Raw genomic sequence first — 23,059 nt, 5'->3', positions numbered from 1 at the left:
TCTCATGTACTCCGCCTCATTTAATATCCTATTAACAACACACATTCTTCATTTTGATGGTTCATTCAACCGTAATGCGTTCTTTAGCTTTTGGGTAGAAACAAATTAATAGCAAACGAACAAAACAAAACGAAAGCATGCATGCGTAGATGGAAGAAAAAAAAAAACAAAATAAAACATTCAGAAACCATGCTTTGCTTTAGTATCAAAAGTTATCCATCAGCTTGTAATAAATTCAATGTAAACAGTAGTGGATTCGGATATGTCCGTTCCGACCTGTGGTTAGTGCGTTCGTTTTCTGTACTTCCTTTCGTTTTTTTGGCTATATAGCTCTACCGCCCACTAGCCATCTTATAATTGTAACCCAACGTTTGCTGTTGCTTTGCTTATATCTCTGATGCTCTGATGCTATCTCTGATTTGCATGCGTTGCTTTGCTTCGCGTGTCGATTCAATAACACAATGGAGAAAATTAAAAAAAAAGGAAAAAAAAAACAATCAAAGATTTCATTTAACAGGCGGCGACTTTAAAAGTTCTTTGCTTACGCGGTAGGTAAAGGGAGATGGGCTTCTCTCTTCGACACCGACCTATAATGTCCCATTTTCCACTTATCACTCTACACACTTGTCTGGTTTAGCTACTGCGTTGCGTTTCTGTTTCTTGCTGCCATCTTCCAAGCGCACGCACGATACACTGCCCTGCTCTCCATACCGATTGCGGATTCTTGCTCGAGTAGCTTTTCTTCTCGCTCCGTCTGATGGGCGTGTGGTAGGACATACTTATCCAAAATGTCCACACGCTCGCACACGAATACACTCCAAAACAGTGTTACATATTATCATGTTTAATATTATTGTTCCTGATGCGTCGTATTTTAGCTGCTGCCTGGTTTTCCTATCCAAACCCGGTTTCAAATGTGCTCCCGTTCGAGCTCATTCAGTGCATACACAATTCAGTCGACGTCGCGTTTGGAGCGATCTGCGTTTGCTCCTGATTTAACCTCTCCATTTTGCTTATGTTTACCTATATATGTTTGCTTCTCTGTTTCTGTTCGTTTTCGTTTGCATTGTGGTGTTCCTTTAGTTGCTTTTTACTGAGTTTTGTTTCCGTTTGATGCGCGTACCGTGTTTTTGTTAGTTTCAGTTTTGTTTTCTTCTATCTTGCAGGACACTTTTAGTAATTTCCTTTTATTTTCCGCTATCGCAAGCGACGCCCTACCCTTTAACCATCAATCTGGTGCTCAGAGCCATGAGGGACTGCTGGACGCCCTATCCGGAAGGAAGCTGATGGAGTGGGGAGATGGGTGTAAAAAATGCCTGTACACAGTCGGGCACCATGCGTACGATGGATGCTCATAAGGGTTCGCGTCATCTTCTAACCTTTGCTGGACAGAGACTAATTCGCTGGCTTATTTTTACCTTTTTGCTGTGCTATGAGTGTGTCGCGTTTGCCTTTTGGTTCGTTTTGGTTTTAATTTAGTTGCTGCGCTGCAAATATAGCTATAATACGGGTTCTAGTAGCAGCTCATAATGTTCCCTCTCTCTTTCTCTCTAGCGGTAGAGAAACGGTACAGTCTGGCTTAATTCAATTCCACCACAGACACCCCACACCCTCTGGGCCACTCGCCTCTTTAGTTGGGTTCGGCTCCGTTTGTACCGACCCGAGAGACAGTGTGCAAAGGGTAGAGATTTAAGAATGTTATACTATCGAGAAGAAGGAGCTGAGCACACATACAGCCAAGAAGAGAGAGGAAAGCGACAGATTAACAATAAAACTTGGACCGGATGTCCGCGAAACGGTATCGGGATAAGCACGGCTGGAATAAACGGTTTTTGCTTCAATATCTATAACGGTGCGTATCGCAACGACGGGAAGTGTGGCATAGATGGACGAGAAAAGGGCCGTGCTTGTGTGTGTATCCGCAGTGCATTCGCTGATGACTGTAAGTGTTGGTGAGTTGTTTGTGTGTTTGGTGGAGTGTGAGCTTTTAAATGGTCAGTATGCTGGATGATTAAAGGACACTGTTTATTCGCTGCCAATGAAACGTGCGTGTTTCATGTGTTGGTTGGACAGGAGCTGGTCACATTACTCCACAACCTTCAAGACCTTGCCGATAGCGATAGTTTTATCTGTGAGAATGGGAGATAAGAACGAATAAAATTAATTTGCATTACCATACTGAAAACTGGCATTATTAATGCCGCGGTCACTCACTTTCATCTCGAAGCGTGAAGCGACCCATCTGGGGGAATAGTTTAAACTGCTCTAAGCATATCAATCCGGAGCATTCAATCCTCATAATGGCGACCTGATCCTGCTTCACAAAGCGCGGCCTTGTCTTGGATTTTTCTCCCGTCTTCTTATCAACTAAACAAATAAGAGCCTGTAAAACAGAAGGAAAGGAACATGAGAACATGAGGCTCATGATCATTAACAAGGGTTAAGGAATCTTACCTTAACAGTAATCTCCTCAGCGGCACAGTGTATATGCATTACGGCCGAATATCCCGCACAAATGATTGACTTGTGTTCTAGGATGACCACCTGTGCGTCGAAAATCTTGCCCGTCTTGATCGGATTGGAAGCGTCACAAAGGACGAATCCAGGCGAAACGTCCTCCTCCTCTATGCCCTGTGAAAAAGCAATGTAAGTAAGTACCAAATTCTACTACCATTCCGTTTTAAAGATGGTTTCCGGTGACAACATACCTTTACTTTGATTTTCACATTTTCACCAGGCCCCACTGAGGTCACCTCTTCGTCGTCGGACCACAGCTGATCAACGCACACTTGTGTCTATAAAAAGCAGGGTAAAACAAACATGTTTCATAATTGTTGTTTGTGATACATCTCCGGCTACCACCAACTAGCTGTCATGTCAACTCACTCTGTTAGGCATCACTAGCAAGTTCGTGCCTTTCTTTGCCACACCGGATTCCACCTTGCCCATCAGCACCGTACCCATGTCCTTATATTTGTCGACGATCGGCATGATGAATGGTCCGTCCGTTTTGCGATTGAGTGAGGGCAGCTCGTCGATGAACGGAATAAAGGCCGGACCCTGGTACCAGGGGCACGTAGAGTCGTCGATTGGTTCCCGCAAACCTTGCCCGGTAATTCCGGACACTGGCATGAACGTAAGATCCTTCACCGGATTAAACCTGTAAAATTGCGAAGGAATATTAGGTTTACCTCGGTGCCGTTCCTTTACACGCCGCCTTGTCACCTTACCCTAGTTTCTTGAGGTATGGTAATATTTTGTCTTTGCATTCGTTGTAACGCTCAAGGTCCCAGTTAACCGTCGGGTCGTCCATCTTGTTAACCAGCACGACCAAATGCTTAACACCGGCCGTCTTAGCCAACATAGCGTGCTCTCGCGTCTGCCCGCCCCGGTCGAACCCGGTCTCGAATTCACCCTTTCGCGCGGAAATTACCAGCACCGCCAGATCCGCCTGGGCAGCACCACCGATCATGTTTGGCACGAAGCTCTTGTGCCCGGGTGCGTCGAGGATGGTGAAATGTTTCTTCTCAGTCTCAAAATAGGCACGACCAACTTCCACCGTTTTTCCCTTGTCACGTTCTGCGGATGGAGGTGGACACAATGATAGCAGATAGTGCTTTGTTGTTCTTTGGCTGTGATGGGCTGCACCATATCGTAACATACATACCTTCCTGATTCGTGTCGAGCGCCCACGATAAGTACCAGCTTTCTCGCGACTTTTCACGCGCCTCGCGTTCGTACTTTTCGAGTGTCCGTTTGTCTACCATTCCGGTCAGTGACATGATCTGTCCGCCGATTGTCGATTTACCGGCATCTGTTGCAAGGAACAAACGCAAACCGTTTGTATTAATTAAAGTCATCCACGACGTTGTAACCATATCTTCACAACAATACCCACCGACATGGCCAATGAAAACCACATTCACGTGTTCCTTTTTGCTTCGACTTTCCTCTACCTTGGGAGGCTTCTTTTTCGATACTTTCGGGGCCGTCTCACCGTCCACTTCACCGTCATCCAATTCCATTTCCTCATCTTCCGGCGTCAAGATTGAATCCTCTTCGGCGTCCCAACTGTCGAGCGGTTCACTTTCTGTGGAAATAAAACATGATAAATCATAAGCAAAACAGGATCTTTGCGAGGTGATATTTATACGCAAGGTTTTATTTTTTATGGACAAGCTACGAAATGCAAATTTAAAAAAATAGTACGATGACGACTGGGAAGTACTGTGTGACGAAGATTGTTAGCAATAAGACTGAAGTGCGTCAAACCACCCACTGATAATCCCTATGGGCTGGTTAGGAGAGAAAAACACCACAATTCTGCTACAGGAGATTAGTATCCTACCGTCTGACGCATTCCTAATTGGGTGGCCCCCACTCAGTGAAGAGAAAAGGGATAACATTAAATTGGCCTATGCTCTAACACCATGCGGTGCACAGGAACACCGACAGATAAATTGTTTTCTCATCTACGAAGATGTATTCAAATTGAAACCTCGGCGTAGTCTTAATCCGCCTTCGAACCAAGATTCAACCTTAATAAAAACACACTTCCCACACGTACATTACACTACACCATGGTCAGCCCGGAATTGAGGTCACAGGACAACGGCGCAAAGAAAACGGGACCCCGACAGTCCCATCAACGTACCCCCGGTGGTGGTGGTTGGTGATGGGTGGTTGGCATATGGCATCGATTTTTATTCAATCAACTACACCTTTTACCAAACTTTGCACTGCACTCGGTCGGAGTAGCGGGCTTACGTTGGGAAGTCCCGCCAGCGAATGAATGAGTGTGTGTGTGTGCGTGTCGGAAGACGCCACTGCTCCCACGGGTTTGAATGATTAATGTAGAAACGAGCGAGAAGTGGCACACTGCAGATGAAGATATGCCATGCACAAAGGGATTACCATTGTAGACACACTGAAAGCTAGAGCGCGAAGGATCTATCTGCTCCTTGTGTTGTACCATGACTTTACTCCACACTTGTGTCGCGATACGGTTGGTTTCGTACTGGTTACTAAAGCCTATTTTCCCTCTCTAGAGAATACACGATATAAAACAAAATTCTATCGATGACATCATCGTATTATGCTGAAAGGGCAGACGACCACGGGCGATGGAGTGGTGGTACACTAATTCCACTACTAGACTAATCAGTCCTTTAGCGGAGAATTGCTTTAGACACGCTAATCATCGGGTAATACTGAGATGGCGTGATAGTGACTCTCTTTCTCTTTTCTCGCTCTATTTCTTCAATTTCCACAACCAGCAGTGGTCCAAAACAATTTTCTTCCAAAAACCGCTTTAATTTTTCTAAAGAAAACAATCATTTACACCACACACACACACACACTTAGCCGATATCTTCTGTATGTTTTACGCTCTTTTGCATCATTTGTGTTTTGTCTGCTCAATAATTCATATTTCCTGCAAGAAACGGGAGTAGGTGAACGTGAAATATTGGGCCAAAATCCATTTTCAACCATCTGGAAATGGAAGAAATCTATCAGCCTGTGGGTGTTTGGACGCATGGATGACTGCAGAACACAACAAACTCGTGTACTTGGCTGTGGCCGCCTTTTTTAATCCAACGTACTGACATGCCGCACGTTTACATGGCAAGAATGGATTTGGACCACGTTGTGAATCGTATGCGGTAGAACTGTCGATTAGTCCCTGGCAGAGAATTTGCGCCACCGCCCACCAAGTGGGCACACGAGAACCCAAAACCTGCATGTGGCCTGAGACAGAGGCATCGTTCTTGGATTGCTGCCCATTCATAAAAACGAGGCCAGCGCTTCACGGTAAACGGCAAAGATGAGCAGGGAGCAGCAAAAGCAGTTCCCTAGAGCAATATTATCCGCTGTCGATGACGATGATTTACACGCGATATCATTCCCTTCAGTCGAGGTGTGTCGTGGTAGAAAGAAGGTTGGTGCCCACGGGTGCGAACCGGTTGCGGGTGACGCGCCAGTACAAACCGGTACTGTGGCGGCAATTGATGACGAAGCGAAGAATTTCGCGAAAACGGAATGGATGTTTGAGGAACAGCTTTTGACACATCACGCACTGCGATCACGAGCGGTGCAAGCGAGAGAGAGCACTCACAATAAATGAGCGAGAGAGAGAGAGATACGCTTTCCCCACACATGTGTCAAATAGTGTGTGAAGGGCCTTAACTTCCACCTGGCCGTCCCACTGGTAGCATGTGTTACTTCCTTTTGACCATTTCAAGCAGTCCTTCATTATTATTGCGATTATGCTACTGTCGCCGATCGGTGCATTACCATTGTTTTCAGGCGTTTTCACCGGATCTTCGTCTCGTTCCATGGGTGTCGGCGCCGACGAGGATGGCGGTGTCGGTGTGGCAGCTGTGGATGTCGGCGTAGTGGCACCTCCGCCACCACCTCCACCACCGCCCGCACTGCTACTGCCACCACTCGACGTGGCCGATGCAGGAGCGACCGGAAGTGGTGCTGCGGCCACCGGTGCCGTTGGCGATCCCGCCGCAGGTGTTCCCGCCGGTGCCGTTGCTGCTGCTGCCGTCTGCACCGCCGTCGACGAAGGTGTACAAAAGCTCGGCACAAACTCTACCGCATTCACGTTGAGCTTGCTGAACTTGGTGTTCATCTCGTTGCTATCGTTTTCCTGTGCCATTTTTCAAGCTCACTCGCTCACTGTGGCGCGGACGAATCTCACTTCTCACTTCTTTTGCCTTCTTTGCTGGCTACTGTGGTGGCGACGTCTCGTTTGGCTGCTCCGCGCAACCAGACCACACCAGAGTTTTCTTTTGTGGGATACCGCGACGGGTCTGGTTTTCTTTTAAAACCCCCTTCTGATTAAAGTGCACTTTGCGTTGCGCTGCCTGCCTTGCACCGGAATTTCACTCTACGCACACACGCACGTTCGTACGCACTGACTACACATACACACACACACGCACACGTAAAGGTGGTGCGTGTGCAACGTAACTGACCAATGAGTTGGGTGCTGCAGAGCAGGGCCGGGCGGGCAGCAAGAGTGGTTTCAAAGCCTGAACCGCAACAAACCGAATCCGGAACGGAAAAGAAAAACGGAAACTCCCCACCCACAAAAACACGGCGACTCGGAAACGGGGAGGATAACACGTACGTTTCGCGTTTGGCCAAGAAACCACAGCCACACACACTCACACACGCGGGTACACGTTCACACCGCGAGCTCGGATACGACCGCCGACGTGGTACGGTTTTCGCCGACGGGGAGATAAAACGGAAAATAAGCGGAAAAACCTAGAGAACGAAACCGTGCTGAAAGGAAACTCCGTGCCGAGTTCCGTTCACTTCGGGCGCTCCAGTTTTCGCAGTGCTGGGGTGCTGGATGCAGAAAATCGGAAAAATTTTGCTGCAACCACGCGCTTCAACTTTACAACCTTTTTGACTTTTTTCTTTCTTTCTTTCTTCTCCCGTGCGCACCAAGATGGTTAGAGGAATGTGGTGCAATTTTTTGACGTTTTTGGCACTATTGACACTTTTGACGGCAGCGAACAGTAGAGCCCATTAGTTTTGCAATTTCGAGACAGAATGCTATACTTTTTGCGGAAAACCTGCACAAGTGCGAATAAACTTCATCATGGACGAGTCTGAGACGTTATTTTTACATAAAGATCAATAGAAAGGGCCATTTAAATGCAGAACGAAAGAATTATTTGCAGCAGCACACAGGGTTGTTTTTCAGTTTTGAGTTTTTTAAACGAATTGTTCAAAGAAAATTTGCTCGGGGTATTATAAAAGTCAGGTAACATAATTTTACGGTATCAGATGTTATTTTCTAAAATTGTATTCGTTTGCATAAAAAGTTATTTCCTACAAATAACAATTTGATAATGTCACTAATCGTGGCCGTATGAAACCACACTGTGCTTGGCTTGTGACGCTTTGTTTACGTTTGCATCTGCCATTTGTAGCGCTTGTTCCTCGGCTTGCATTCAGAAAAATTGCGTGAAATCCCGGTGTTTTGCGGCTTTTTTAATCACGATGGGCTCGAAGAAACACAAGAAACATAAATCGGAACGCAAGGAACGTGAAAGTGGTAAAGGTAGGACATCTTTCAATAGCCTCACACACGTGCACCGTTTGTCTAGTTTCCCGGCTGAATGTGGCATAGTTTTGTAGGTGACTTATTAACCTTTAAACTTGAATTTATCACAGAAAAATCGTTCAGTCTTGATCGGCCACCCAGCCTTAAACTCATACTGAAAGTGAGTGGCAACAGTTCAACGCCCGAGCATGGGAATGATTCGCCTGCGTACGGTATCCAGTCAGATGGGGGAAGTACCCTTTTCACCAGTACCAGCGGTGACTATCCGGAGCGACATAAAAAATCGAAAAAGAAGAAAAAGAAGAAGGATCGTGAAAAGAAACACAAACATCACCACAAGGAGAAGCGTCACAGGCACCGAGGAGATGATACCAGTCACGGTGAGGAGGATGAAGAAGAGGAAGATTTTAACAGCTACGGCGACGAGAGTTCCCAGGCGACGGTTGATCCGGTGTCTAGCGTGCACTATCCGGCAGCTAGTTCGGTTGCGGCTGCCGCGGTTGCTGCCGTGGCCAGTTCATCGCTGGCGGCTCAACCAGTGACGAAACCGCTGCTCCCGGAAGCACTGCTAATTCCGAAGCTTGAATCGGACTTAGAACGGGAATCCATTCCCGAGTCTGCAGGGGAGCACGATGGAGTGATGCTGGGTGGTGGACTTGTGCCTAAGGAAGAGCTTACTACAGCACCAAGCTCAGTGACGACCGATGAGCCACTGCAAAGCCCTGGCTCAATGCAGTCCTCTTCGAGACCGGGCAGCAAGATTGATTTCCATGATACCAGCTCGAGTCAGGCTCCGAAAACCCCCAACTCGGATTGTAGCGGCCGTGAGCCGCGGAGTTGCGTGCTGAAGCAAAAACAGAGTCGCTCGCCACTGAACAAACTGCTTGACCATCTTCTGAAAGCGTTGGAGAAGCGTGATCCGCATCAGTTCTTTGCGTGGCCCGTTACCGATGATATAGCACCGGGATATTCGTCAATCATTCTCAAACCGATGGACTTTTCCACCATACGGCAGAAGATCGAGGACAACGAGTACGGTTCGGTGTCGGAGTTTAGCGACGACTTCAAGCTAATGTGCGAGAACGCGATCAAGTACAATCATTCGGAGACAGTTTATCATAAAGCGGCCAAGAAGCTGTTGCACGTTGGTGCCCGTTTGCTGCAGACGGACAATCTGATGCGCTCGTTACGCCCGCTGATGACGTACATGCGCGAGCTGACGGCAAAGGAGCTCGGCTTCGAACCACCGATCGGATCGGCTGATGGAACGGACAGCGATTTCCATCATCAACACCACACGGCGGATTCGGCCGATGAGGCGATGGCGGCCGCAGTTGACGAAGGCATTAATGCGCAGATTGAGGAAGAGGAAAAGCGAAAACAGATTCGATTGGATAACAATCCTCATACCAAATTCGAATCGTTCGTTGACGATTTCACGCCGGACGAAGTGTTGGCGCAGGTCAAGAGTGCGGCACTGAACGCTAGGACGAAGCTACTGAAGCGAAAGTCAGCGCATAAGCTAGGATTTCTGCGACAGCACAAGGACGGTACGACGTCGATGAAGATTTTGCTCGACACCAAATCGGAAGGTGGTGAAGGAGGTCCGGAACGGACGGTGACGCTCGGGGCGCACACGGGCAAGCTGCAGTACGGCACAGGACAGCTGCAGGGCTTCCGGGAGGATCGTCGCAATAGTGCAAAAATCGTCAAACCGCTCAGTTACGGTGCGTTTAGTTCATTTGCTCCCGTCTTCGATTCCCGGTTTGCCAATCTCAGTAAGGAGGAAACAGAAATGGTGCTGAATACGTACGGTTGTGAGACTGGTGCCGATTACGCGGAGAGTATTTTGCGCTTCGCAATGGACAGTCCTTTTGCGGCTGGGATGGCGCACAATTTGTTGGACGTGCTAACGAACGGTGAACATCGTCAATCGTACGGAAAGCTTTACGAATCGCACATGCAGCGCGAAGAGCGTGACGCAGTTCGGCATACATTTCTCGATCCGGTTGAGGTGGCCGAAGAGGTGAAGCGATACGCGAACGTACGGATCGATTTCGACAGTTTGCGGTCTCTGTCAAATCTTGGTGTTGATATGCAGTTCCTGGACGAACTCGAGTGTCAGTTGAAGGGTGCCGAAATTGGTCCGCAGTTACAGCAATCGCTGAGCAATAATTCGGATCTGTTGCAGAAATTGCATCAGTTGCAGACGGATCGGTTGTCGGCCCCATTGCCGGCACATCTATCCCACATTCAGCATCCGTCAGAGGGTGAACTGGAACTGGCGGGCCAGATTACGAGCAATTTGACGCAAATCGCCAAACAGCTTCCACCAGCAGCCATCGCAAATCCTCAGTCATTGAGAAAAGCGATGGGAATAAGCACAGGTGAGTGGGTTAATAGGAACAAATTGCTGTAGAGTAGGATTCTTTTCAATTGATACACCGTGTTAGATATATTTCAAGCACCGTCAGGAGGAATCCCGCCATCAGTACCTGCACAAACGCTTCAAGCACCACAGCAACAGCAACAAAACGAAAACGGGACGACCTCTCACCCGACCGGTAGCAGTATTTCGAACGCAAGCCAAGCACCCACACCGACTGTTGGTTAGTAAACGAAACCAAAAAGCAAATGAAAGTGACTTAATGAAAATAAATGTAACTGATAATACGTATTACCGCTTCGCAGACATTGACACCACGCCGATGGATATGGATCTCGAACCGGAGCCCATCTCTCACCATCACCATCAGCATCATCCACATCCGCACCATCTCGTCCGGCAACCTTCCACCCAGCAGCAGTCGATTATTCAACCGAACCCGGTTGTTTCAGCCACTCCATCGGTCGATATCGATAGTGAACTGCGTGAATTTCTGGGAGGATCCACCCTAAACCAAGCCGGCCCCAGCAGTAGTACACCGGATGGCACGGAATCATCCGACGCGGCTTGCATCGAGCAAATGTTGATGGATTAAGGATATGAAGGAAAGCGTGGTGTTTGGGATTATGTGTGTGTTTGTCTCTGTGTGTTATGTTGTACTAGAACCGTGAGAAAGCATTGTATTTTTTATACAAGAAAACAAATGATAGGGTCAGTTATATAAACCAGAGGATGTATGAATATTTTATCAGAACGCGACCATTCCGTTTGCGTTTCATTGAATGGGAGTCTCCCGTAAGCATAACAAAACAAAAACTAACTCAAGTTGAAAACATGGTTGAAATTTTAACTTTCTTTAGTGTACGATACAACTAGATTAAATAAATTGACATAACAAAAAACAAAAGATTTTAATATGATTGGTATTTTAGTGCTCCGAGAGTCATTTTATTGGTACATGGTGGTAGAATCCACATGTGTCTGTCATCAGGTACAGATTAGTTTTCAAGTCCAGGAAACGAAGATATTTCGAAGTAGTTTAAACGTATTTGGCTGTGTCGGAAAGAAGAAGGAAGAGCCGTTCTATTTTTACATAACTTTTTTAATGTACTCATATTACACGAAAATTAGAAATGCTATTCGTAATTGATGAAACCTAAGAGACTAGTAGGGATATAAACTTCCATTTAACTGTTTTTAAATTAGCTTCCATTGGGTGTAGCTCAATTTTCGCACATTTAAAAATCATCAACAGGCCTTTTTCATCCACTGGCCTACAAATGCCACGTGTTGCAATAACTGTTGTCAGTACTTTTGGGATGCTTTCCGATTACTTCCACGGTACAGTATGGCACACCGGGCGTAGTAAAGCATCCCGGAAGGAGCAACCTGGCTTGGGATGGGTCGAAGAAATTAAAAAGACATTAGAGCACGGGGAAAAGAATGTCGTGCTTTTATTGCAACACTGCTCTCGCTCGTTCCCCGGCTGCCTGTGACGCCCACGAAATTATGCAACAAAGTGCGATGAAATAGGACTGGAAGCACAGAAGAAATGAGCAGAGTTTCAAGAGCACGATACTACCAGATGACGGTTTCAGGGCTGGATGAAAGTTTCTTCCGCAGTTCGTACGAGGGTACTGCACAGGGCTGCAAGTAATAAACCGCCAGCGACCGACCGAAGCAAAGAACGGCACGGGTTTCTTTTGCAATGTGTAGCTCCCGCCACATTTAGCGACAGAAGAAAGTTTGCCTTCCGTCGATAAATTATAATTCACGGTTGATTGTTCCGTTTGGAAATTAATTAATGATCCGTAAGCGAAGTTGTGGCGAATACTATCCATTACAAATTATCTCTTTTGCCGCGTTATAAATTATGCCCAGAGAAAACATTTCCAACAAACAAACATAATCGTGTGACTTGGCGCACTCGTTTCGTGGTGCGGGAGACTTTTTTATGTGTATTCTTTCTCTTGCTGCGTTGTCTTAATGGAGCTATAACTTACCATGTTCGAGGTATTTTTTGTTTTATTACAGCCGGTAATTAATGTAATGTTATCGCGAAAGGGAAACACTTACAGTATGCTAATCGTGCCTGCTCCTATGCGTGTTTGTTTCTTAGAGTCGTAAGAAGTCATGCCAATTCCTGACCCTTCACAATTTTTTCAATATTAAATCAAGCTCTGTGACGAGCCGTTGTTGATCGCTATAATTTATAGCACGATTTGTAGACCTCAGTCAATTGCCAGACGCACGGTAACGGTCACTCGGCAATAAAGACCACTGGAACTCCTTATTCTGAGAGTAATTTTCTGTGCCGTATTGGAAAAATTGCTTTACATTAAGTACACGCAATAAACGGATTTGTTTCGAACCGAACATACAAACAGAGGCGAGGTTTGTGGCGTTTCTTTCCGGAGCTACCAGCAAAACAGACTATTGGTTACAGCAATGATGGGGAACGAATAGAAAATGGGTTTGATTTCGTGGCGCGCAACATGGACGAAAAATTTGCATACGAATTAATTTGCTCTACGGTAGTTTACCTCAATACTAAGCTAGGTTATACTTTCCTTTACGCATTCTCATCAGAAGTGCACGATGAATATTTGCGCCCAAAGGTATGCAAAACAATGTGCTTTTTTGACGAATCGTTCAAATTAGCAATTGCATACTTTCAGACGTTTTAATTTACGACACTCTTCAGGGGTACTATGTAAACAATAGCATTCGTTTTATGTATAAAATGTTTGCAACATTTGAAACATATCTCAAAAAGATGACACACTTTTAAACCTACTTGCTGATCAAATTTTCCTAACTTTGATGCACATTATTACTTACTGGCGTCTTCTGTAAATAGGTGGAGTACCCATCTCATTTCAATAATATTGTTCCTGACGACCACGAACAGGGCAAACGTTTAACTATCACAGCATCTTAATTTGCCATCTCTAATGGTTGGTAGCAGCTGACTTCTGTTCTCAGTTCACATCTTACGACGGTCCTAATTGGAACACTAAACATGCAAATGAAGCTGACCATTGTAAAAGGTGAATATTCAAATTACTGTCTTAGAAGAAACGAACTTGGGCGATTCCGTGTAGAACTCCTCCTCTATTGTCTTACACCATCTTGAACAAGCTTGCCACTTGACGAGATCCACTTGCTTCCTACTTTTGCGGTCAGCCGTATCAACAATCGCCCACAAGTAGAGCATCGAAGATTTACGCAAAGTACTCTCAGTTCAGAAGAGTTAGCAAACGTGTAAGTGTGAAGCGTTGTGAGTGTGTCTCATGTAGCTTGCTAATTGACACTAACACCAGTAGTAGTTGAAGGGTGTTGTTAAACGGTTAAACAAGGTGTAGATACCTCGAACGAAGGAAGCCAAGTCCCGCATGTTGATAGCTTCAACTGGAAGATTTTTTTCTATCCGTGCCGTGGATAGGCTTTTCAAACCCTGCCGGACATGAATATGTAATGGATGATTATCCACCAACAACGCCTGTTTTCTAGCATTCGAGGCGAACATTCGTAAAACTAAAATAAGGAAATTGTCGCATGATGTTCGTAGTTGATGAATAAATTTCCCGCTTAACTTCCTTTTGCCAGACCTGGCCTTGTTTCGGTGCCATTTGCCCACTTGCCTCCAATCGCTTTACGGTTATAACAAATTCATTTCCTTCGTCCGATTCGAGTGGCTTACGAGCGGCCTCCAAGTGTATGGAAGCGGTGACAGGAAATTGTCCTGGTTTGAAAGATGAATGAATGTGTAAGCTTCAAATTAAGCTAAATCGTTTTCTCTACGCTCCGAACTCATTTGCCGCAAGTAAATTGAGATCCAAAATTTAGGTCAGGCAACTTATTAGACAGGAGTTTCATATTCCAATTAAAAATACGCAATTCTACGTTTAAAAAAAAAGATTAAGATGAAAAGCGTTACATTTTTACACAGCATCCTAGCCCCATTTCCACACTTTTCCAGCAAGGCCGTTTGGGACACTAATTGACCCAGGCTCCGCGCCTACTCTGTCTTCCAGCTATTACAGTGCAGGACGCTGTTTTACGGCAGCATTATCAACACGTGCCTGCTACATTTTGCCGAGGAAAGGAAGCGAACGGTATTTAGGCAGCGTTAATGACGCGAAAAAACAATGAGATGCAAATGATGCTATCCGGACAGACCGTTGGGACCGGCGAAACGCGAATATGAGCTTCTTGTCAGTGCTCCTCATTCTTGTCTTGCTTGGGTGATATGGTACCCAACGGGCGGACGCAGGCGAACGTAAATTGGATGCAGGATTGAGTGCATTACCAGCAAGAAGTTTTGTTCGAAATCGGAAAGTCAGCCCCAAGGTCAGCTGGCTCACAGAAGGGCACGGTTATTGTTGATGGGATTGTCGAAGTTCGTTCGTGCTGTACTCCCGCTTCCCGGATGCGAGCTGGCAGCGGCAACACAAAGCTGCAACCATTTAACTTAACGACCATTCCCATCACACGCCAAGGGAACAGACCGGTTTCCGGAGGGGAGCGTCGTAAGAAAGACTCGACTATTTAAAGCTTCATAGGATGGGATGGACAACGCTTTTCAAGGTCACTTCGTGCAGATCATACTCAGAAACTCTTGCCCTTTCTGTTCACTGTTCGAGCAATTATGTGACGAATCTGGGATGTTCTTAAATCGTTTCTTGGAAAGTAAATGGTTGGGAAAATGTAATACCCAAGGGTCCTCGATACATTACTGCCATTTCTGTTGCTTTTGACCAGCTGTTTATGACGAACTTTGCGTAAACTTTTAATCGTTCCCAGCCAACGCGTGCTCGCCGGGGAGTCCATGATGACGTTGATGTATTTCGCATCTGTTCGTGATGGATGAAAGGGTTTCCGATAGGAATACGTTACAATTTTACCTATGATTTGAAAAATCTGTGGTAACAGTATCTCTTTTAACAGTTAATCATCGTTACATGTAAACTGCTTCTCTTGACCGATCTCCGTTGAGCAGAGGTTAGAGTGATTGCGCCTAAAGATATGCAAAGTACCGAGACATCGTAAGTACCAAAAACTTTGTGCCGAACAGTCTAACCCTGCATTGTTGAAGGATATTTTTATCGCCATAGTTACGCATCACGCTTCATCGCTTACCCTTCATCGAATGCGTATTTTACATTCCACGCCGTTTGCAAAACTCCTTTATCGTCATTCGTCATCATCGACGTCCTGTCGGTTTGTCATCATCTGCACGAATCCGTAGTTTACCAACATGCCAACAACTTCGGTTTTATTGCTTCCGTGATCGTCTTAATGGAGTGGTACGACCGCTGGAAGCTAACAGTGGTAAGCTCGAAGGATAGAACTTTTAGCATCGTAATGGACGCATTTGTGAATGATGTACGCAAAGAAATGATGACATGAATCCTGCTTAGACATTCGTATGATGTGGGTTTGGAATGATAGTAGTTTGCAATGTTTCCAAGAGCATTTTAGTGTGGCAAATGAGTACGACTTCTTACTTTTATGATGATTGTCGCTCTGTGTGTATGTGAGTCCGATTTCGATCATTTCTCATTCAAAATTCCTTCCCCACGGAACGAAGACAATCTTTTATTTTTTCCATTCGTTGCAACAATCTCGTTTGAATCTTTGATGTGGAATGTGCAACGTAAGCGCACCGGCGGGGAAAACTGCACACTCAGCACCATACAGCAAATGGGTGGATTTACCATGCCATACACATCGTTTGTTTGGACGTTTGGAATCCTTTTCGAATGCCTTGCCGAACCTGGTTGATGATGGATGCGGATGGTTAAAGCCAAACATCAGTGCACGTGGATAACATGATCAAGAAATTGAACGTCTGCAGTGTCCTCCGGGGAGTATTTGGAGAAACGGTACCGAATGTACCGAACGAATGTCTACGTTCATGTTCGAACAATATACGGAGACCGACGAAAGATGGACATTGTCCGGAGAGGATTATGTTATTAGAATTTATCCACTCTGTGTAGTTTGTGTGCTGTTTGTGCTTATGAGGTAGGTTGTGTATGAGGGATGATTCGAATGATCGAATATAATCTAGTGTAACGAAGTGTGGAAAACCTTGCTGTGGAAAAGTAACGAAGAAAGAAGGGTGAAATATTTTACATACAGAATGCATTTGTTGTGGAAATGGATTATCTTTAAGGGTTTTAGTTGATGTCTCGTGAGCAGAACAATTTCTGTTGATTTTTGTACTTATTTGTAGATTAAATTACGAATTACAACGGAATATTAAATTATTATAATCTATTCTTAAATAATCTCTATACTTGCTATTCTTACGACGAAGGACTGTATTTTTTAAAAGGGTCATTATGAAGACAAATCAAACAATACAAAGCTCAAACGAGCTAACATTGTGTGGAGGATTGCATAACATTAGGCGTTTTGTGAAGTTAAATACATTCGCTGCTGGAGTCTATGTTAGGAAATTGGTAGAATCCCTTCATATTTCTTTATCGGCACAGCAACTTCAAAAAGGCTTGACCTTAATTTCACCTGTAGCTGGAGATATATGTGGTATATGGCGGTCTGGATGGGATTTTGGACCTGTCCTGTCTTGTGAAGACCGGTAACGCCACAACAAACTGGAAGAATAAACTCTTAAAATACTATCATTTCATTAAAATAACCAAAACTTATTATTTCTTAAACGAATGAAGACTAACTGTATGAGAACGAAACCTTATCCGGTTATTTTTTCGAATCTGAATCGTGGTAAATTAAAGATGCTTTTTTGGAAGTGCATCCTACAGCCGCATTGCAAGGTTGCAGAAACTTTCTTTCTACTGTGCACCACACGAAACTTTCCTACCCTGCAGTTGTTTGGTCGTTGCGGTGGCGCAAAATGGTTTTATTGTACAAAACTTTTTCACCATCATTGGTTCAGATTTCTTCTGAAAAGAGAAAGTAAACGTAGGGCTTACCATCCTTAGACTGGGGTTAAGGCATACAGAGAAGGTAGCAAGAAGGGATTTTTGTGAGATTTTTGTTCAACACAACATAAACAATGTTACAGCTAGACCAGGGCAATGTTAACGAAAAAAAGAGTAATTGAAAAAAGTTATTTTTTATTAAAACTCATCCCTAGCACTAGACGCGATTTATAGCAACTTTATTAAGACTCAATTGAGTCTCTTATTCAACCACACGGAATCTACACTTAATAGTTTTTTCTTGTCGACTGGTGAAATTAACCTTTCACCGCGGAAACGTCACGAAAGCTGCTCTGTTTTTTTCTTGTCCCTTGTTTCCTCACTCGCTTATATCAATGCCGCGGAAAATGTTGCACCGTTGTGTTCTTCATAAAAAAGCAAGGGAAAATAGTTTTGTGGTTTTTTGATGCTGCCAACAGGCGCGAACGATCTCCGGCAGTCCGATATGAAGCGCCAGTACAGAAGAAAAACTTGTTTAATCCAATTAGAACAAGATGGTCGCGATACTTCCTTCCTAGCTAGTGCAAGAGACTCAGACTCTTCCCAGACGGTCCAGGGCTTTTTCTTGTGAGGGGCGTCTATGGAGCAAAACGGATTTTTTGTTTCATGGTGTACAAAAGCAAGCTAAAATAGTGGCGCCTTTCAGCGTTTCGTACGGACGCGTGCTCTGTTGGTTGATGTTAGTTAATAGCATTACGTGCCATCGTCGTCTGCGAGCCAAAAGCGAAGGTTTGACTAGTTTATTTGATTAATTTATGAGCTATATCGAGGGCTACACCGGTAAAGGAATTGTGCCCTGTTCAGCAAAAAAACGATTAAAATGCTCGAAAATAAAACGAAACGCGTAGGGTTCGATCGGGAACGTATGCCGCAATAGGATGGTCGGAACACGTGGAGTTTCGTGGGAAGCTAATTTAATTAACTACCGATTTCCGCTGACGACGTGTGTTGGCAAGAAAGCACTAAAATAATGGGAGGATGTCGTAAATAGAAGGCTTTTTTTTTGTTCAATGCCTTAGACACAAAATTTACTGCCAATAATCGTATCTTGCCTTGTGCGTTGCTTCGCGACAGGAGCCGAACATGTTTTATTGTGCCATTATGGTTTGAAAATAGCACCACAAATTAGTGGTTAATTAGTGGAGTTTTTCTTAGTTTTAGTGTGAAGAGGCGTACAAAGCGATAAGCCCACAGTGTATGCAGGGTTGGTTGTAATGAGAAAAACTTAGCTAAAGCTTATATAAAAGTATTGTTCGGAAAACGCCTCCATGTATGCAATGCGCACTACACAACACTCATATTTAATTTATTTTTCCTTGAATGATAACACTGCAAAAACCTTATTTTATGTTTCGTAGTAAAAGTAAAAATTCAATTCTTTTCTCTATCCAAAGCTGCACTATCTCTTTAACTTCCGAAGATGGAGAAAGTTGCCTCCAATTCAGTACCATCTTAAATTTCACGATGGTATCACACTGACTCTCACCCAACAGCGGTTACGGCGGTATCATTATGGTGACAATTGCGTCTGGCGCTGGCATTGTCCACAGCCACAACACTTCTGCACGAGCCAAGCAGACACAGTATCCCATTCCAAGTCCATCCTGGCTGTGGGGAAAGCGAAAACTTCTCACAAGTTGCATTCTTCGTCTAATTGCCAGCTACCCTTGCCCCGACTTGTTGGTGTGAAACGAAAATGCATTCGTTTCGTGAGTTTTCTCGTATCATTTGGCATTCGGCAAGCTGCCCCGGTTCGGAAGCTGGTGTGGAGTGTCAATATCCGGACAGGGGGCAAAAGGTTGGGCACTACAATTGTTGGCTTCTAACGATGCTCTCTAACCGATTTTTGCAGCTGTTCTGGTTCCACCGTGACGAATGTGATACGAAAAGTCGTCAACCAAAAGAAGAAGAATTGGTGTCGCCACGGCGTCTGTGGCGAGGTAGAGTATTCCGGTTCCGGCAGCACATTGACATATTGTCCCACGGTTAGGATGGCACTGGGACAGTGAATCGGTGTTACGTGCTTCAAGTGTTGGGATGTAACGGTGCAACCTGCAACGTTATTAAGAGTGTCTGACGGGGTTCTCAGTTTGACAGGAAGGTGACTCTGTTTTCAAGAGCTCACGAACGATCATGCGGTGATTTGTAAATCTCAGTCGAATGCATGTCAGAAGTGTGATGTGCGAAAATGGAAATGTTGTGTAAATGTTCTTATACGCAAAATTTGTTGTTACTTTCCTACTATCAGCGATTTGTATGAAGGTTTACTTTATTAGAAGTTTGATAAAATATTTTATACTTTTGTTATTTTTACACACTTACAGGATAGTCTGAGAAGTACCATGGGGTAAGCATGATTCTAGTTACAAATTCTAGTCCTTATAGACCCTTCTGTCGGCTTTGAGTTTGAAAGCATTTTCAGTAGCATCACGTCAGCCTTCGACGAAGGATTTTGATCTTATCTATAATCAGAAGTAAATCGAATATAAAATAAGAAACCATGTCTTTATTATCTGCTATGAATAGATTTTAAAGGAAAGTGGAAAGCGTATTTACGAATACAAACCCTTTCCATTGATAGGTTCAAAAGACTAGTGATACGTGAACCTTTCTGCTATTCCTTCCTACTGTCAGCCATTGATAAGTAGCAAACAGGAAAGCAAAGGCAGCATCCATCGATACTTTCATCCAACAAAGCTCAAGGCATTATTTTCGTTGTTACCAATCCAATTGCACGATTTTGTAGGAACATTCTGATTTAAATAAAGCAAACCCGAAGAACATCCAACATCTCGTGCTAGCTGTACGAAGCTCCTTGTTCAGGACAGCGAGAAATTGTTCCAAATTTGCATATCAAACGGTCGATAGAAAGATGGTGGTTGGTTTTGGACACGAACCTGCACCGGAGTGAGTTCGAGAGGGAAGTAAACGAGCCGTTTGATTCGAGCACCACGAAATCCCACGTACCACGACCGTGCTCCTTCTGCGTGATCAACATCAGTTTGGTTGGACCGGAGCAGTTCATCTTTATGCCATTTTGTACGCTAACCGATGGTCGATGAAAAGCGTGACTGTATTTAAAAAGGATTTATGGACTGGCTTTGAGAAGATATAACGTTGGATTACGCTACCGAACACAATCACCGTAAATGTGAGATCCAAAATGACCTGCTGGGTATTGTAAAAAGCAACATACCGGAGTTAATTTAAAGGTATTCAAAAAACAATTTCGTTGCAGTAGCTGGAATATCATTGATTTTCATTTCGCTGATTCAACTGTGCATGATACTGTTTTTCATCTCATCTCATTTTTCATCTGTTTTTTCACGTGTGCACTTTACGGGTCCACCGTATTTTCCCTGTCAATCATTCAAAATATGGAAAACCATCCTTTTGCAAATAAAATACGTTCGAACACGTTGCTAGAGCTACAGCTGCCCGAATTCCAAATTGGATTGTTGATTAAATTTATACAGGCTTAATTCAATCCCGTGCTTACTTTTGGTGGATTTATTAGTAACCACGTGGAAGTAGGTCATATCCTTTTTTCCCAAACTAGATTCGATGGAGTAAAAACTTAGCTTTCAAATAGTAATATGTCTCCTTCCACGGCGATATAATTACCCCATTAAGCTGTTAAATAAAACGTATTGCATACATTTAGGCGACTGCATAGATACTGCTCTGCGGACTTTAACTAATGTTATAATTTCATATTATACAATGTACATTATTTGAAACTATTAAACGGATAAAGTCAATCCAAATGCTGGGTAATCTATTCCATGTCCATATGCATTTGAATAAATTCAACCAGTGCGCCCGTCATTAGGCTACGTAACTGCCATCCTTTACGATTTTTTCACATAACCCATTTACTTCAGCCTAGCTTAGTCTCGTCAGCGAAGTAATCGTCATTGGTGCGTTCATCGTAACACCGTGCTCTATCCTTCTAGTAAAAACCATTAGTCTGAATCTGACGGAAGGATTCTGACCTTTTTTTTCTTCTCTTAAACCGCTATCCTTGCTTGCAATTTCTGCTGACATGCTCAGCAATAGAAAAAAGCGTATATTGAATCCGAATACGAGCGGACGAGCACGCAGAGTGAGAGGGATGAAACCGGTCAGCTGTGAAATTGTTGAAAGAGCATGTGCTTTTTGAGGTCAACAATTCGTGACCATCCACAGTCAGTGGTCAGTGGAAGGAGCATGAAGGATAAGCTGTGACCACGCATTCATTTCGACGGCGATGGGTGTGAACCATCTCACACGCGTATATGCATTCCTTTATAGCATATTCTAACAGTAGAATATCCGCACACACACACACGTTCTTGGTGAATGTATGTATCACTCGAAACGTAAACGAAGAGCAAACAATCAAACGCGAGTGTTTGATCGGCATGGGCACCGTGTGTAACATCATGAAACGTGTCCTTTTTCACACGAGCAGCAAAGGACTACAATTGGCCTATCCGTTGTTATTCTCGCCTAGAACGGCTGCTGGTATCGACACTTTGCTTTTGCCTGCATGCCAACGCTTGTTGGAGCAAATGCCGACCCATCTGCACATGAACGTATCAATTCGCAACCCGGCAGGAAAGATTCACTAGCGATAAGTAAAAGCTTCGAATGTTTCGAGCAGTTACAATGCAGGTTCCTAGATAACCGATATATTTACGTAACTATATTCAAACAAAAAGTAAGTAACAGTTATCATCATAAAATAAATCGTCATTTGGACTGTTATACTTATTCAATATTTTGAAGCAATTTTTCCCTATACATTAGACTTGTGAATTTATATGAAAATAGCAACATAAATCGCATACAATATACATTTGAAAAGCCTCCATGTTTCACACGTTTACCTGCACGGCTAGATCCTGTTACAGAACAGCTTGACAACCCCTGGAACCGAAGTTGCTACGAGACCCGAACCGAACCGAACAGAACAGGACCGAATTTCCCACGAAGCAGTTCCGAAGTCGCCACGAAGCGAAAGATTGGCCGTTTTTGGGCCGAATAATCGACCGGACAGCAAGATTGTCCGGTCCATCGAGGGGTTGTGAAAGGAAAAAAAAGGGAAGAAGGGACCGTGCGGGTGTCTGGCTCTCATTCTCTCGCGATAGCGCTGATGGTCTCGCACAACGGCTGCAGATGCGAACAGAAACCAATGCAACATTTGTTTATATTATTTGATGCACATTTTCTAGTACATCAATCGAGATTTGATTTCATTTATCATTAGAACACAATTAAAATTGATTACCGCATACACACACTCACACATACCTGTGAACTTTTGATAAAACAGTATAAATAACCGTTGCTTACTTACCATTTTAAACCGATATCCTAGGTTAATCTAGAAAAATCTAGAATGATCTACACCCGCACTTCGAACGCGAATGTGTTCATTACTGTGGAATAAACAGTCTCAGAAGAGCGAGAAGGTATGGGAAGCAGTACAATATACGAAAGGGACAGGTATAATATCCTACCAAGCGCCGCACAGTATGTGGAGCCAGCCAGTGTGAAACGCAGTGAAACCGGTAGTTGCGGGGTAAAAATTTGTTTCTTGGGTTTCGCGCCATCCATTTGTTGTTTGGATTC

The 23,059-nt window shown here is 44.3% G+C and overlaps 2 protein-coding genes across 2 annotated transcripts; one reads left to right on the top strand and one right to left on the bottom strand.

Moving 5' to 3' along the window:
• Positions 1-2,015: 2,015 nt before the first annotated feature.
• Positions 2,016-6,664, bottom strand: LOC128715692 (eukaryotic peptide chain release factor GTP-binding subunit ERF3A). Its single transcript, XM_053810604.1, has 9 exons — positions 6,295-6,664; positions 3,899-4,090; positions 3,668-3,814; positions 3,231-3,579; positions 2,887-3,160; positions 2,709-2,795; positions 2,455-2,631; positions 2,215-2,383; positions 2,016-2,129 (listed from the first exon to the last, which is right to left on the bottom strand). The coding sequence occupies exons 1-9, from the start codon at positions 6,662-6,664 to the stop codon at positions 2,086-2,088; spliced, it is 1,809 nt and encodes a 602-aa protein (XP_053666579.1). The 3' UTR covers positions 2,016-2,085.
• A 1,358-nt stretch (positions 6,665-8,022) lies between these two features.
• Positions 8,023-11,067, top strand: LOC128713950 (bromodomain-containing protein 7). The gene is made up of 4 exons (XM_053808825.1): positions 8,023-8,083; positions 8,197-10,473; positions 10,540-10,695; positions 10,778-11,067. The coding sequence occupies exons 1-4, from the start codon at positions 8,023-8,025 to the stop codon at positions 11,065-11,067; spliced, it is 2,784 nt and encodes a 927-aa protein (XP_053664800.1).
• Positions 11,068-23,059: the final 11,992 nt, after the last annotated feature.

The sequence above is a fragment of the Anopheles marshallii genome, chromosome 3 (assembly GCF_943734725.1).
Source record: "Anopheles marshallii chromosome 3, idAnoMarsDA_429_01, whole genome shotgun sequence".
Lineage (NCBI taxonomy): Eukaryota > Metazoa > Arthropoda > Insecta > Diptera > Culicidae > Anopheles > Anopheles marshallii.
The sequence above is the reverse complement of the archived record's forward strand: the minus strand, read 5'-3'. Positions and strand labels throughout refer to the sequence as shown.

Coding starts and splice junctions, on each gene's coding strand:
- LOC128715692 (XM_053810604.1), bottom strand. CDS start 6,664: ATGGCACAGGAAAACGATAGCAACGAGATGAACACCAAGTTCAGCAAG. Junction 3,815..3,898: donor GGTTTTCATTGGCCATGTCG/GTGGGTATTGTT, acceptor TCCTTGCAACAG/ATGCCGGTAAATCGACAATC. Junction 2,130..2,214: donor CTTCACGCTTCGAGATGAAA/GTGAGTGACCGC, acceptor CCATTCTCACAG/ATAAAACTATCGCTATCGGC.
- LOC128713950 (XM_053808825.1), top strand. CDS start 8,023: ATGGGCTCGAAGAAACACAAGAAACATAAATCGGAACGCAAGGAACGT. Junction 8,084..8,196: donor GGAACGTGAAAGTGGTAAAG/GTAGGACATCTT, acceptor AATTTATCACAG/AAAAATCGTTCAGTCTTGAT. Junction 10,696..10,777: donor AGCACCCACACCGACTGTTG/GTTAGTAAACGA, acceptor ACCGCTTCGCAG/ACATTGACACCACGCCGATG.